Here is a 14,131-nt window from a genome sequence, read left to right as displayed (position 1 = left end):
TTATTACTTTCCTTCTACGTGACTTAAGAAACCAAGAAGGTTTACTATTTCTTCTTTGTTGGTCAGCTGGCGGTACTGGTACTCGTAATCGCGAGCCAATTCGTCTTAGAATTTATCCCAGAGAGCCTTCGTATCTGCTGGCATGGAATACAGCAGAATCGTAGCGAAGAGTTGACGAAGCTGGTACGGCATCTGAAAGAGCGAGGCTTCTTCCAGACACGCAACCCATTCGCGATCGCTCTCAAGGTAGCCGGCTCGCATGGCTGCTTCCAGCGGTTGGTTTTGTTTTATTTTATTCGTAACGCACCATCCATATGCGCTCCACCATCCACCATGCCCTTGCATCGCAAAGACACAGCTCCGGTGTGCGTCAGCGTGTGCGCCATCCACAGTGACATTGGTCAGCAATCGCACCGTTCCGATCGCACACAGGTTGGCCCCTGCATCCTCCGTCTGTATGTACACACACAGACAGATGCGCTATGGGGCCACCTATTTTTTTCTCATATTAAAATGTATTTTGTTGGTGTGTTTACGTTTACGTATTCCCATTGTGGGTGTTTTACGCATGCATCAGATTTTTGGGTTCCTCACATATGGTATCAGAGGTGTGGGTCACTCTCAATCGAACAATAACGGGGATCGTTTCAATTATGACAGCTTGCAGATAGAAACATTGCATGATCGTATACTAATAATGACAGAATTAGTACCCCAGTGGAGGGCATCCCCCACCCGGCGCTTCTTACCGTTACTGTGAGACTTACAAATCCAGACCTCTCCTCCTCCTGAACCGTTCACAATACCCTGTGGTAGTACCATAATCATCTCAATAAAGCGATCACTTTCCAATGCCCATTTTGATCTCGGGAGTTACCCGGGTGGTGTCACACTGTACTCATTGTTTTAGCATGTCGCAAATTCCGATATGGCTTGTGCAATGGCCAGAGAGTGACAGCGGCGGGGGCCGGGCTGCAACCTTTTTAGACAGTTTATAACATTTCAAAGTGCATGGGATTGGCACTCCAAGACATCATAAATGTACAGTAACGCCAATTACACAACCGAAGTAGACAGCAAGCCGTCCATGGAGACGTGATCAACGTCAATACATAATAATGGTAATAAGCCGGATAAACCGAAAAGTACCCATTGTACCCATCAAACAGTCAGCTGGGTTGCCCCATGGGGGTATTGACCCATGGGCGAAACTGTAGTGGGCGCTACGCAACTTGCCGTCGTCCCGGCAGGTGAAGCTGACAGCTCAGTCCGCTAAGACTTACTGTATAGCGACCCCTGCCTACTCGTAAGGTAAAGTTGTTTGGGGACTCCACTAATCGCAGCACGCAGCACCCATTTTTTACATAAATATACGTAATATTAGCGTAACTACCATTCGCACACTTGCATACACACCACACTCGCACAGCGCAGGGTCTGCGCCCACAGTGCACTGCAGCACTGCGGCACAGACCTTGCCAAACCTATGCTATCGCTCTCTTCCGGGCGTGTTATTTATTTTTATCGAATCAAAGTGAGCTGTGGCTTTTTGCCGGCTGTTTTATTTTCATCGAATCAGAGCGAGCTGTTTGGGCGGGTCCGTAAATAAATTAACGTCCAGATACGCACGCAGACGACCAAACCAGCGTAGTTGTTTAAGATTTTGCGTTGCGACCATCACTGTGAATATGGTGTTGCGTGAAAGTAGGTGCAATTGTTGGCCGAAGAGACGCTGTTGTGCGGCAGGTTTATTTATTTATATTTGTCGAATGAAAGTGAGCTGTGGTTTTTTGCCGGCTGTTTTATTATTTTTTATCGACGAATCAGAGCTAGCTGTTTGGGCGGGTCCGTAAATAAATTAACGTCCAGATACGCACGCAGACGACCAAACCAGCGTAGTTGTTTAAGATGGGTGGCCTTCCTGTAAACACAATGTCCCAAGGATCCATCAGGTCTCCTCTCAAACAGAACATCCAAGAATGGTAGTTTGCCATCTTTCTCCACTTCCATGGTGAATTTGATGGATGGGTGTCTGGAATTGATGTGGTCCAGAAAATGGTTCAATGCTGGGAGGCCATGTGGCCAAATGACGAAAGTGTCATCCACATATATCTTCCACAGGGAAGGACGCAGGGTGGACGTCTGGATAGCCTCTGATTCAAACTTTTCCATGAACACATTGGCTATCACTGGTGACAAGGGGGAGCCCATGGGGGTACCCTCATTCTGTTTGTAGAAGGTGCCATTCCAGGTAAAGTAAGTCTTGGTGAGGCAATGCCTAACCAGCGCAGGTACATCCGAGTTCAGTCCATGTTGGACCAAGTCTTCGATTATTGTTAAGGTGTCCAGAACTGGGACTTTGGTAAACAGAGATACCACATCAAAACTGACGAGGATATCGTCAGGAGACAGTACCATGTCCTTGACCATAGAGACCAATTGGGTTGAGTTAAGTACTGCTGTCGAGGTCTTGCCAGTGAAGGGGAGCAGAGTATCTGATAGTAAACGGGCCAGTTTGTAGGTAGGAGAGTTGATTGTACACTATCGGTCGTAGTGGGGAGCCTTCTTTATAGATCTTGGAGGTCTTGCAGCCGAGGGTTTTAAGGAGGGACGTTTGGTTGGTTCGATTAGGGACGTCGAACTCGTGATGATCTTGTTGGTCTTTGTCGTTAGGCTGTTAGTCGGATCCTATTGATGATCTTGTTGGTCTTTGTCGTTAGGCTGTTAGTAGGATCCTACTAACAGCCTAACGACAAAAACCAACAAGATCGAACCAACCAAACGTCTTTTACGAGGATTCATGTCTGCATTTACCACAATACTTGCAGTCAAATGCAAACAAAACACACTATGATAATATATGCATTTTTCGATTTAAAGCTTTCGTGACTGCAGGGATTCATCTTGGTTTTTTTGGTAAAGTCACGTAGAAGGGAAGTAATAAAATAATAAAAATAAAACATAATAAAATAATTCTCACGACGTTTCGGCTACCACGCAAGCAGCCGTCTTCAGGTAAAGAATGAGACACTGCCAAGCTAGGAGCTTATTTATAAGCTGAGTTGGGGGTGTAAGAAGAGCGCCTTAACAAAAGAATGTGCATATCAAGAGGAATTTTGCATATTCATGGGAAATGCGTAGGAGGTGGGCGGGGGGGTTTCAAAGTCATATTATGCCCATGCATTATGCAGGATCAGCAGCACCAAAGGGAGGGGGCAGGGGGTAGCATTAACAAAGGGAGGGAATGTTAATAGTATGTAGAAGCAATGAAACATGTGAATGGGAGAGCGGTGGCAGGATACCCGCAGCGGAGCAAATAATGCATTCCCTGTGGAGAACACAAGATACACAGTTAATGCCAGTGAGTGGACTGCGGTCTGAAAGTCACCGTAAACATGAACAACAATCAGTTAAGATCCGAAATGGTGTATTACGTCCTTCCAATGATTGCTGAGCCAGAATCCATCTTCTCGGTTGAAATTGTCTCTGTGTTTGTATATGTGGATCGCCTCATGAACGAATCTCTCATGGTAGCCAGATGGCTTGCAGAGAACCTCTGTCTTGGAGAAGTCAATGTCCTGTGAGCCCACTGAATTGTAACAGTGATCTGCCACGGCTGAGGTGTTTGTCCTACCGTGTTTCAGGTCTGCTTTATGTTCATGGATGCGGTCCGAGACATGTCGTTTGGTTTCTCCAATGTAACTGCTACCACAGAGGCAACTTAGTTTGTAGACGCCAGGGTACTGTATGTCTGGAACCACGTCTTTTACAGACGGGACCAGATCACGGATTTTTGTACTGTGTTGAATCGGACCTGAATCTTGTGTTTAATCAGGATTTTGGATATATTTTTTGTGACCCCAGCAATGTAGGGTAAGGTGATGGTTTTGAAAGGCTCCTCAACAGGATCCTTCTTGATGGTTGGAGTGATGGCTTTATGGATTGTGTAGTCGGAGTAACCATTAGTCTTAAGAGCTTGGCATACGTGTTTGAGTTCACTGGCAATGTGTTCCTGGTCGGAGATGCATTGGGCTCTATGGTATAGAGTCTTGATGAGGGAATTCTTCTGGGATGGATGGTGGTGGGAATCCGGTTTTAGGTATTACTTCCCTTCTACGTGACTTTACCGAAAAAACCAAGAATATATATGCATTGTCATTGAAACTGATTGGTCCACACCAAGGGACGGCTTTTTTTGAGCCTCGACCCAATTGGTGCTCCACCAGAGGACGCCAATTGGTGCTCGACCAGAGGACGCCAAAAGGCGTACAGCTCACACATTATCATAGTGTGTTTTTGCGGTTGGGGGTTGTGAGGGGTCCTACGATCCCTCGCAAACACTCCCAATGGCCGGGGGGGCTACGGACGTACTGGCCTGCAACGGCAGACATGCAGACCTCGGTGAGGGACTCTGGGGTCACCCGCGTCCCTCACGGAGGTCCGCACCTCGGCTGAGAAACGTATATAAGGCAGACCTCTGGAGAGGTCCTGGCAGTTTAAGACGACCAGTTGGAGCAAGAAGACCTGCTAGAATAGGACCCTGGACCCCTAGCTTCGCCGTCTTTTTAAGGGCTGAAGCTCTGTGAGGCCAGTGGTGGACCCTGGGTCTCCCATAGGATATTATAGCCAGAGGACCTGGAGCACAGCCGGGGCAGGCATGTTACGTAGGAGGCGTATAATATACCGAGTGGAAGTACTCGAGATAAACTGTATGAGGAGTTATGTTTAGTAGTTAGGGCGCGTGTATATAATAAAGACGTGCCCCCAACAAAGTGTCTCCGGAGAAAACACGACACAGAAATGAATCCTCGTAAGGTTTCAGTTTTGTTGCCAGAAAAAAGGGGAAAACTCCTATTATTAACTCCTATCATTTTTCATTGCTGGAGGGTTTGCCCCCCTCCCTACCTTAAAATACTGACTCCGCCCCTGAGTGTGTGACAGTGTCAAGTTTGTATTTGCAGTAGTCTTTTAATTCTATTGAGCACGGAGGTTATATCAAAACGGTAGTTTATTTTTGTTTTCCTCTGGAAGTCTTTGTAAGATTGGAGTCAGGAAGTTATCACAGCACACGTGCAGCTGAAGTCGGAACTTCATACCAGCATTCAAGGACATCTGTGCCTTGCTTCACACCTCTAAGTTGCAATTGAACATTAATTTATGCATTTGTGCATAACACAAATAGTATTTTTTTCAACACCCTTTGCTATGTCAGCTGAATTTAGCTTTCATAAATAGTCATTTTGAAGCCAGACAGCCGAAATCGTGTGCTCGGAGTTTTGGGTTAACATTCATTTTGAAGATACTAGGGCTTCCAGGCATGTTTATAACCATTTGCCCTCTCATTGTGTGCAATAACAGCCCGTGTGATGAATTTGGGACACTTTTTCACTATCATGAATATATGTATAAGTATAGACGTGTAAGTCACGTGTGACTATATATGCATTGATACTGATGTGTAGATGGTGTGGATATATTTTTCTGTCTGCAGCTGTCGCTTCCTCTGCAGAATTGGTCTGATGGAGCAAAGGCACTCGGCGCGACTCGGTGCAAAAAGGCAACAATGCGACCTGCGTGCCAACAGCACAGATCGTACTGAACATTTGACACAGCACCAGAGAACTCAAACAGCAGAGAAACCCGTCAAGTGCAGTGTGTGTGGGAAAACGTTTGCACAGTCAGCTACTCTTGTAAAACACCAGAGAACACACACAGGAGAGAAACCCTTCAAGTGCAGTGTGTGTGGGAAGGCATTTTCACAGTCAGCTACTCTTGTAGCACACCAGAGAATACACACAGGAGAAAAACCCTTCAAGTGCAGTGTGTGTGGGACGGCGTTTGCACAGTTATCTGCTCTTGTAAATCACCAGAGAACACACACGGGAGAGAAACCCTTCAAGTGCGGCGTGTGTGGGAAGGCGTTTGCACTTTCATCTACTCTTGTAGAACACCAGAGAACACACACGGGAGAGAAACCCTTCAAGTGCAGTGTGTGTGGGAAGGCGTTTGCACAGTCATCTACTCTTTTAAAACACCAGAGAACCCACACGGGAGATAAACCCTTCAAGTGCAGTGTGTGTGGGAAGGCGTTTGCAAAGTCATCTACTCTTGTTAAACACCAGAGAACCCACACGGGAGATAAACCCTTCAAGTGCAGTGTGTGTGGGAAGGCGTTTGCAAAGTCATCTACTCTTGTTATACACCAGAGAACACACACGGGAGAGAAACCCTTCAAGTGCAGAGTGTGTGAGAAGGCGTTTGCACGGTCATCTACTCGTGAAGCACACCAGACAACACACACGGGAGAGAAACCCTTCAAGTGCAGTGTGTGTGGGAATGCGTTTGCACGGTCATCTGTTCTTGTAATACACCAGAGAACCCACACGGGAGATAAACCCTTCAAGTGCGGTGTGTGTGGGAAGGCGTTTGCACATTCATCTACTCTTGCAGAACACCAGAGAACACACACAGGAGAGAAACCCTTCAAGTGCAGTGTGTGTGGGAAGGCGTTTGCACAGTCATCTGCTCTTGTAAAACACCAGAGAACACACACCGGAGAGAAACCCTTCAAGTGTGGTGTGTGTGAGAAGGCGTTTACACGGTCATCTACTCTTGTAGAACACCAGAGAACACACACGGGAGAGAAACCCTTCAAGTGCAGTGTGTGTGGGAAGGTGTTTACACTTTCACCAAATTTTCAAAGACACCAGAGAACACACAAGCATCACAATATCCACAAGGAGTGGAGTCTGAAATCAGCTTGTGAAAGTCAAAGTGATGCAATGAGTGTATCCCTCATGAAACAAGAACCGGAAGAAAATCCCAGCTTGGATACTTTGAAAGATATCGAGGTGAAACGTGAAGATGTGAAGGTGAAATGTGAAGAAGTGATGGTGAAGAGCGAAGAAGTGAAGGTAAAATGTGAAGATGAAGATTCAACTCCAAAATCGGACCTTCACATCGATGGAGGCAACGTGAAGCAGGAGGATAATTCTCACTGTGAGACAGAGCGAGGCAACTCCCAGCAGTTTGTGGAAGTGGAGGTGTGGGTTGACTTCCTCCGTGACAATAGAAAGTCAAATGGAGACCCGGGAGATGTGTAAGCTTGAGACGATGTCGCTCCAATAGACGCACCTTTGTCACAGGCCTTTAATGACAAGAATGTGAAGTTGAACACTCGGTTCTTAGTTTCAACCTGCAGGGTAAGAGCGGCCAGTCTTTGTGGACCTGTGTGTTGGGTAGATTTCTAACCAGGAGCGAGAGCCAATAAGCTCCCAAGCATTCACTGTTATAAATTGCATTCATATGGTGCTTACTTAATCGCCTCGGCAACTCGGAGTTTTGTATCGTATCTCGTTTCAAACACTCGAAGAGCACCCCCAAGTAGCAGCTGCCCCTGTGTGGTGTTGTGTATGTACCCCCTTTTTATTTTTTTTAATATTATTTTTTTTTTAAGAATTATTCTGCCAACATAGATGATATCGTTTTTTTTAATAGACGCGGCCACGTGGGAACGAACACGCCCCCACACTTCCACAGAGGCCCCCACACTACCACAGATGCGCGCACACCTCATTTCAAAGGAAAGAGGACATGAAAGGGGGGGCAATAAGGTAATAAAAACTCCCCTAAATTCACACAAGAGGAACAAGGGAGGGGGGAATGGCAGGCGGGGGGTTGCAGGGCCGGGCATCACGGAGGAAGAGATAATTATATTCTGAACAAAGATAAGCCGGGATATCAGATTAAATAATCACAAGAAGTCAAATAATAAGTACGGAATTAAAGTAGAAGAGGAATCAAGGGCGGAGAAGGCTCTCAAAATTAACCAAACACAACAACCCATGGGAAGCGAGCAACACGGCCGCCTTTGTCTTTCCGAGAGGATCTCCACACGCAGGCACAAAGCTAGGAAATGACACCCATAAAAGGGGCAATGGCTCAAAGGAAATTAACACGTCTTCGAATAAATAAGCGCATGCGCCGGGTGCTCCCACCGTGAAAACAACCGCCTTTGTCTCCCCACAACACGGACAGCAAAAATTGCACACGCGAGGAAATAACATTTCCGTGAGAGATCGGGTCACGATGAAACATCGTGAACACGGTTTCGGCATAACCAAGCAGCAAATAAGTCGCATTTCAACTTCCAAACCAAACCAACTTAAGCTGTGTGAGACAAAGGATGTGATCCCAGAGCAAGGAAGGGAATAATTAAGCTCGCTTAACGCGTAGGTTTTCGCGACAAATATTATTCAGTAACAAAACATGGATTCGAATGTTTTTTTTTATAACTCGACGCGAATCATCGGTCTGGCTAATGGATAACTTCGGTGGCACCGTCACGAGGCCCCCACCCCCACCCCTTTCTTCCAGAACGACACACATATGTGTCTTCAAAGCTAATAAACACACGGACAAACACGCACGCGAAACACACGGACGGACACACACACGGACGCAGATGGTTCAGCCCACAGGAAGGTTTTATGACACAGCCTTTGAACAACTCGGGAAGCCGAGTGGAATTTCCAGATATAAACCGAAGAAAAATCCATACAAAGCAGATCGTCAGGGGCTCTGGCCCCCATCACAGATCTCCAGGGCTTCGGCTCCATCTCTTCTCGTCGCCGCCAACGAAGAAGCTTTTCGTCATCCAGAAGGACGAGGATCGCGCGGTGCCGAGGCATCGCCTATCGCACACGAGTGTACGAGCCCAGCTCTCTTGCCGTGTCACCACGCCGAGGTGCATCGCCTGCCGCACACGAGTGTACGAGCCCAGCTCCCCTGCCGTGTCGCCACGCCGAGGTGCATCGCCTGACCACGCAAACGAGCGTGGCCGCGCCGTCAGTCATCGTACGGGGTCAGCCGAGGGAGGAGTCGGAAAGCGAGCCGCTCACCCTCTCGCCGCAGCTGCGCAAGCCAGAGGGTCCTTCTCCGAAAGTCGTTCGTACCCACAACTTCCCCCACCAATAGACCCACACACGCACGCATCGACGCCCCACTCACCTGTGAGACTATCCCATCTAGTTCACCCTTGCCATCGTATCAACCCTAGTCAATTATCAGAAGACTGATTATCAACTACATGAACCATCAGCTGGCCATGCAGAATCGCGGCCCATCGAGTGATTAAGAGTCCGTCGGTGATAAGAGTGAGGTTGTTACCGTGTCTTTCCCTTGTTCCGCTCATCACATAGGCGATCAATAGACTCGTCGAGGCAAACTCAACCTCTCGGAATCCTCATTACGAATCGACCGAACACAGAGAGAGAATATCTTGTCAAACCAGTTTCCTTTGTCCCAGAGTCTCGCCGAAGAATTAATTAAAACAGAGCCAGATTCGCTCTCGCGCCCACACGCCCTCACCCACCATTGTATCAAACATTCCGTTAAGAGGATTTTTATACTTGCCGATGAATCTATTGACATATACTTTCGCCTCTTGGGTATAATAAGTGCTATATTACCGCCATAGGAAGTGTGTCATGCTTGTTTTCAAACTCGACCAGTCGCCGATTGTGATCGATACATGGGCGAACTAATGAGATGCCTGGTAGGAAAAGTAGAGGTTACAATTGATAGAAGTGTTTTTAGTCATTCAGTTCGTTAAATGCATAAGTGTTTATTCATTCATTTTAGTCAAATGCATAAGAGTTTCGTTATTCATATTGCATAATTGCATAATTTCACAAATGCATAAGTGTTTATTCATTCATTTTAGTCAAATGCATAAGAGTTTCGTTATTCATATTGCATAATTGCATAATTTCACAACTGCATAAGTTTTTGTCGTTCATATTAGTTAACTGCATAATCTTGCCCATGAATTATTGACGCATGTTTGACCTGCATGATAGAATGTCACGTGTTTGTTAGAATAAAATTGTTATCACAGAAGCATATTGAGTGTTCTTTCCAAGTCCATGCAAAACCATCTTATTCATAAGAGCTGTATCCTGCGATGAGATATGAAAATGGAGACCTAAAATATTATAACACACACTAGGATAATCGGTAAATGAATCTATGATAATCGTGTTATCCTGATTGATAACTCTGGATAAACGAAACTAAGCAAATTATCATAACTGCACACATTAACATAATCACAAGCCTCCGCATAAATTACTACGATTATCTACGTGATTATCATAATTTATGCATATAATCACATGCATTATCATAATTTATGCATATTAATACACACACTATCATAATTAATGCGAATTGCGCATTTTTCGGAAAATTATTAATTTTTATTATTTTCATCAAAATTTCATAATTCCAACACATACAACAGTGGCACAAGGTGGTGGCCCTGCACTGGCCTGCATGTAGACAAGAGCCTGTCAGTAGAGGGCGATGGTTGATGTGGCACCTTGGTTGTGGAGTTTGTAGGTAATGTTTGGAATTTGCTAAATTTTGACCCAGACACCAGCATTCGTTTTGAATGGCGCAATAGTATTAGTTAAAATGATTGTCAATAATTTAGAATGATTACTTGTCTGATGGTGTGCGCACATGTAACATTTTGTCTATAAGGGTCAAACATTGAATAAGTGATGTTAGGACAAAGTTTGTGTTTTGCAAGTAACCTGTACAGATCACTCGGGTGAGACTCATTGTTCTTGTGATACAGGTCAAAGGGTACTTTTGTGTTTTCAGGAAGCGTCTGCCTCTGGAGCAACTCATTGTCTTTTAAATAGTGAGCACGCTCGGATCATTAATCAGTTACAAGGCATACCAATTAAAAGTTACACGAAAAGGAGGAACATTCTCTACAACACGAATTATAATTTTGTATTATGTGTTGAATTAGGACGAGAAATGGTCCTTGCTGATTGTAAAGTGACGAAAAAAATTTCACACGAGCGACGCATCCACGCAAGCTCCCGATGCTCCGTTTTGAAGTTTGAAAATGAAACAACTTTGAATTGTATTATGTTTTGAATTACATAAATGTACTTCTTCATTAAAAGCTTATTCATTGAAAACGATATTTCGTGTGAATTTTCTCTCGTCGTGAAGTAGATGGCCTTGCTGGGGGTTCAGTTTGATGCGGACTTTCACCTGTTTGGGATCGCGGGATCGAGATGAGGCGACACAGAGCTGGCCGTGCGATAAGACCGCCGTCTGCAGATCGATTCCAACGCGATCGAACGTCTGTCCCTGCCCCTCCGTCGTTCATGCAGGGGGCACGTAGGTTTGCAGCGCCCCCTGCATGAAAGCGACGGAACGTGCAGCGTTCGTCACGAAGTTGTGCGCAAGCGCCATAACAAGGCGCTGTAAGCTGACCTGCCACCACGTGCACTGGTCAAAAGGGAGCAGGCGAGAGAGAGCGAGGTGTGTAGGGGTCGACCAAAGGTTAAACCCCCGGCCCCCCACCGTGACCGGAGACTAACACCCCTGACCCCCCACTCATCCCTAAGGCCCATTAAGATCCTTCAGAAGGTTCTGGGACGGGGGGGGGGGGTCAGGAGGGGAGGGGTGATCTCGACCTGGGGATAAAAGGCCGGCCCTCTGGACGGACCGGGCAGTGTTCACCAACTCAAGCCTGAGGACATCCGAAGACCTGAAGACTGGAACAGTACCCGGGGACCCTCAACCGAGGCTCTTGTTAGAGCCGGGTTGTAGCGGACCCGAGGTGAGCTCAGACACTCTGGGACCTTCCCCCAGCTCTAGCCAGAGCCGGGTTGTAGCGGACCAGAGGTGAGCTCTAGTACCCTGGCTGGGACGGGTCGTCCAGTCTTCCCTTAACGCCGGGCTAAGGGACCCGTGGGTGGCAGAGCCCGGAGTGTGCAGGCTGCGATAGAAACGAGGCTGTCACTCCCGTAGGCTATCGGTTGGAAGGGGTCGTACCCCTTCGTGTTTCAGTCGTGTGTAGAGCCGAGTTCGAAAGAGTTATAATAAACGTGTTGCCTCAACCAGACGTCCCCGTGTGGTTAGCTAAGGACACAACACTTATATAAAAGAGTATAGCCAGTGGGTTTTCAAAGTACCTTCGTTTTACAGAAATCAATTTCGCGTGAGCCCACCGCATTGAAACAATGCTCAGCTGAGCGAGGCGAGCCCGGGAGGGGGGGGGGGGGCTCACCTCATCTTTGTCACGTGCCGTAGCTCACGTGACATCTGCCGCGACAATGTCTGGATGTTTTCGCCTGAGAACGATCGCTCGTGTTGCGATCGAAACGTCGTGATTTATTTATTATTATTTTATTTGTTCTACCTACGTGACTTTACTGAAAGAACCAAAGAGGATGAAAGACGTCTTGTCTGCTGATCTTGTTCATATCCGTGTACATCGATATCCCACATTGCTTACACGTTCACACCACACACAATGAAATAAATAGAAACTAGAACGACTTCTGGGGATGCGCAAATATCGAGGAAACTTTCAATGGAGCGAGTTCAGTTAGTTCGATTCAACATCCTTCTGCCCGTCTGTGTCTCTGTTCGCCTCTGTGTGTTTCTCTCTGCATGTGTCTATGTCGTCTCTGTGTTCCTCTTGTCTGTGTCTGTCCACTTGTCTTGTCTGTGTGTGTTTGTCTATCAGCGTCTGTCCAACCGGAGTCAACGACTGTCAGTAGCAGCAGGCTCCCGTTCAACTCCCACTGCTACACGCCACTCAAACTTGCTCCCAACACACAAAGACAAACATCTCCCGTGTAGACTGGACAGAATGTCAGGGCAAGTGCTGTTAGCGAGCACCTAACACAAACACAAAGATCCCCCGTATAGCCTGCACAGAATGTTGGGGCAAGTGCTGTTAGTGAGCATCTAAGACAAAGACCCCCCATATAGCCTGGACAGACTGTAGGGGCAAGTGCTGTTAGCGAGCACCTAACACAAACACAAAGATCCCCCGTATAGCCTGCACAGAATGTTGGGGCAAGTGCTGTTAGTGAGCATCTAAGACAAAGACCCCCCATATAGCCTGGACAGACTGTAGGGGCAAGTGCTGTTAGCGAGCACCTAACACAAACAGAAAGATCCCCCATATAGCCTTAACAGTTTCATTTCATTTTCATGTGTTTGGTATAGCCCTGTGAGCCATTCGGCTCTTGAATCGGGTGCAACCGCAACAAATAAAAAACATGAACTAGAAAACATCTCAAAGTGACTGCGCAAACAGAAAAATCCATGGAAAAACTGCAAAGTCTTCCAGAAAAAAGCACCGTACACCAACGCTGTGCAAAAATCCCAGTGGGATGCCAGTCAAACAACAACAACAACAACCACAAGACAACTTAGATTAAAGCCATCATTCTAACTCCGTACTACAACAAACATGGCTAAACCAAAAATATTTTTGAAATCACCAAAATAAAGCCATAAGCAATGTAACAGTGATCATAGGAACTGTGACCGAAATTTCACAATAAACGACAAAAAACATGTTCCACCAAATTTCTATTTAAAGCTTTCGTGACTGCAGGGATTCATCTTCTTGGTTTTTTCGGTAAAGTCACGTAGAATGGAAATAATAAAAGAATAAAAATAAAAATAATAAAATAATTCTCACGACGTTTCGGCCACAACGCAAGCAGCCGTCCTCAGGCGAAGAACAGGTCTGTCAGAAAGACAGCGTCTGAATGAACACCACCAGGCTTGGCAGCGTATATTTAAGCTGGGTTGGAGGGGGAAGAGCGCCTTGACAAAGGAATTCGCATATGAAGAGGGATTTAGCATATTCATGGTAAATGCAGGTATGTGATTAGTACTACTTATGCCCGTGCATTATGCAGGATTAGCAACATCAAACGAAGGGGATATGGGAAATGCAGGTATGTGATTAGTACTACTTATGCCCGTGCATTATGCAGGACCAGCAGCATCAAAGGGAGGGGATGGGGGTAGCATTAACAAAGGGAAGGAATGTTAATGGTATGTAGCTGCAGTTAATAAACAACCACGTAAAAAACTAAAGTATAAACTACATAGTATCATCAGTATACTAAATATACTCTCCAATAAGCTGAGCTACTAAAAGTAAGTAATACATTACAATTCTACGTCGCAAAAAATATAATATGCTTCCAGCTAAACTTTTTTCTCTTACATCACACGGGTCTACCCCGTACTATATACTACCATAGACAAACTCAACATTAAATTATATACTGTA

At 46.1% G+C, this 14,131-nt stretch overlaps 1 protein-coding gene across 1 annotated transcript; it reads left to right on the top strand.

The window, feature by feature from the left end:
- Positions 1 to 4,974: 4,974 nt before the first annotated feature.
- LOC133361269 (zinc finger protein OZF-like) lies at positions 4,975 to 11,925 on the top strand. Its single transcript, XM_061580185.1, has 2 exons — positions 4,975 to 8,746; positions 8,809 to 11,925. Exon 1 carries the CDS (start codon positions 5,463 to 5,465, stop codon positions 7,101 to 7,103), a length of 1,641 nt encoding a protein of 546 aa, XP_061436169.1. The 5' UTR covers positions 4,975 to 5,462; the 3' UTR covers positions 7,104 to 8,746; positions 8,809 to 11,925.
- Positions 11,926 to 14,131: the final 2,206 nt, after the last annotated feature.

Source organism: Lethenteron reissneri, chromosome 72 (assembly GCF_015708825.2).
Source record: "Lethenteron reissneri isolate LAM-NWPU_2019-01 chromosome 72, ASM1570882v1, whole genome shotgun sequence".
In the NCBI taxonomy this organism is placed as follows: domain Eukaryota; kingdom Metazoa; phylum Chordata; class Hyperoartia; order Petromyzontiformes; family Petromyzontidae; genus Lethenteron; species Lethenteron reissneri.
The sequence above is the reverse complement of the archived record's forward strand: the minus strand, read 5'-3'. Positions and strand labels throughout refer to the sequence as shown.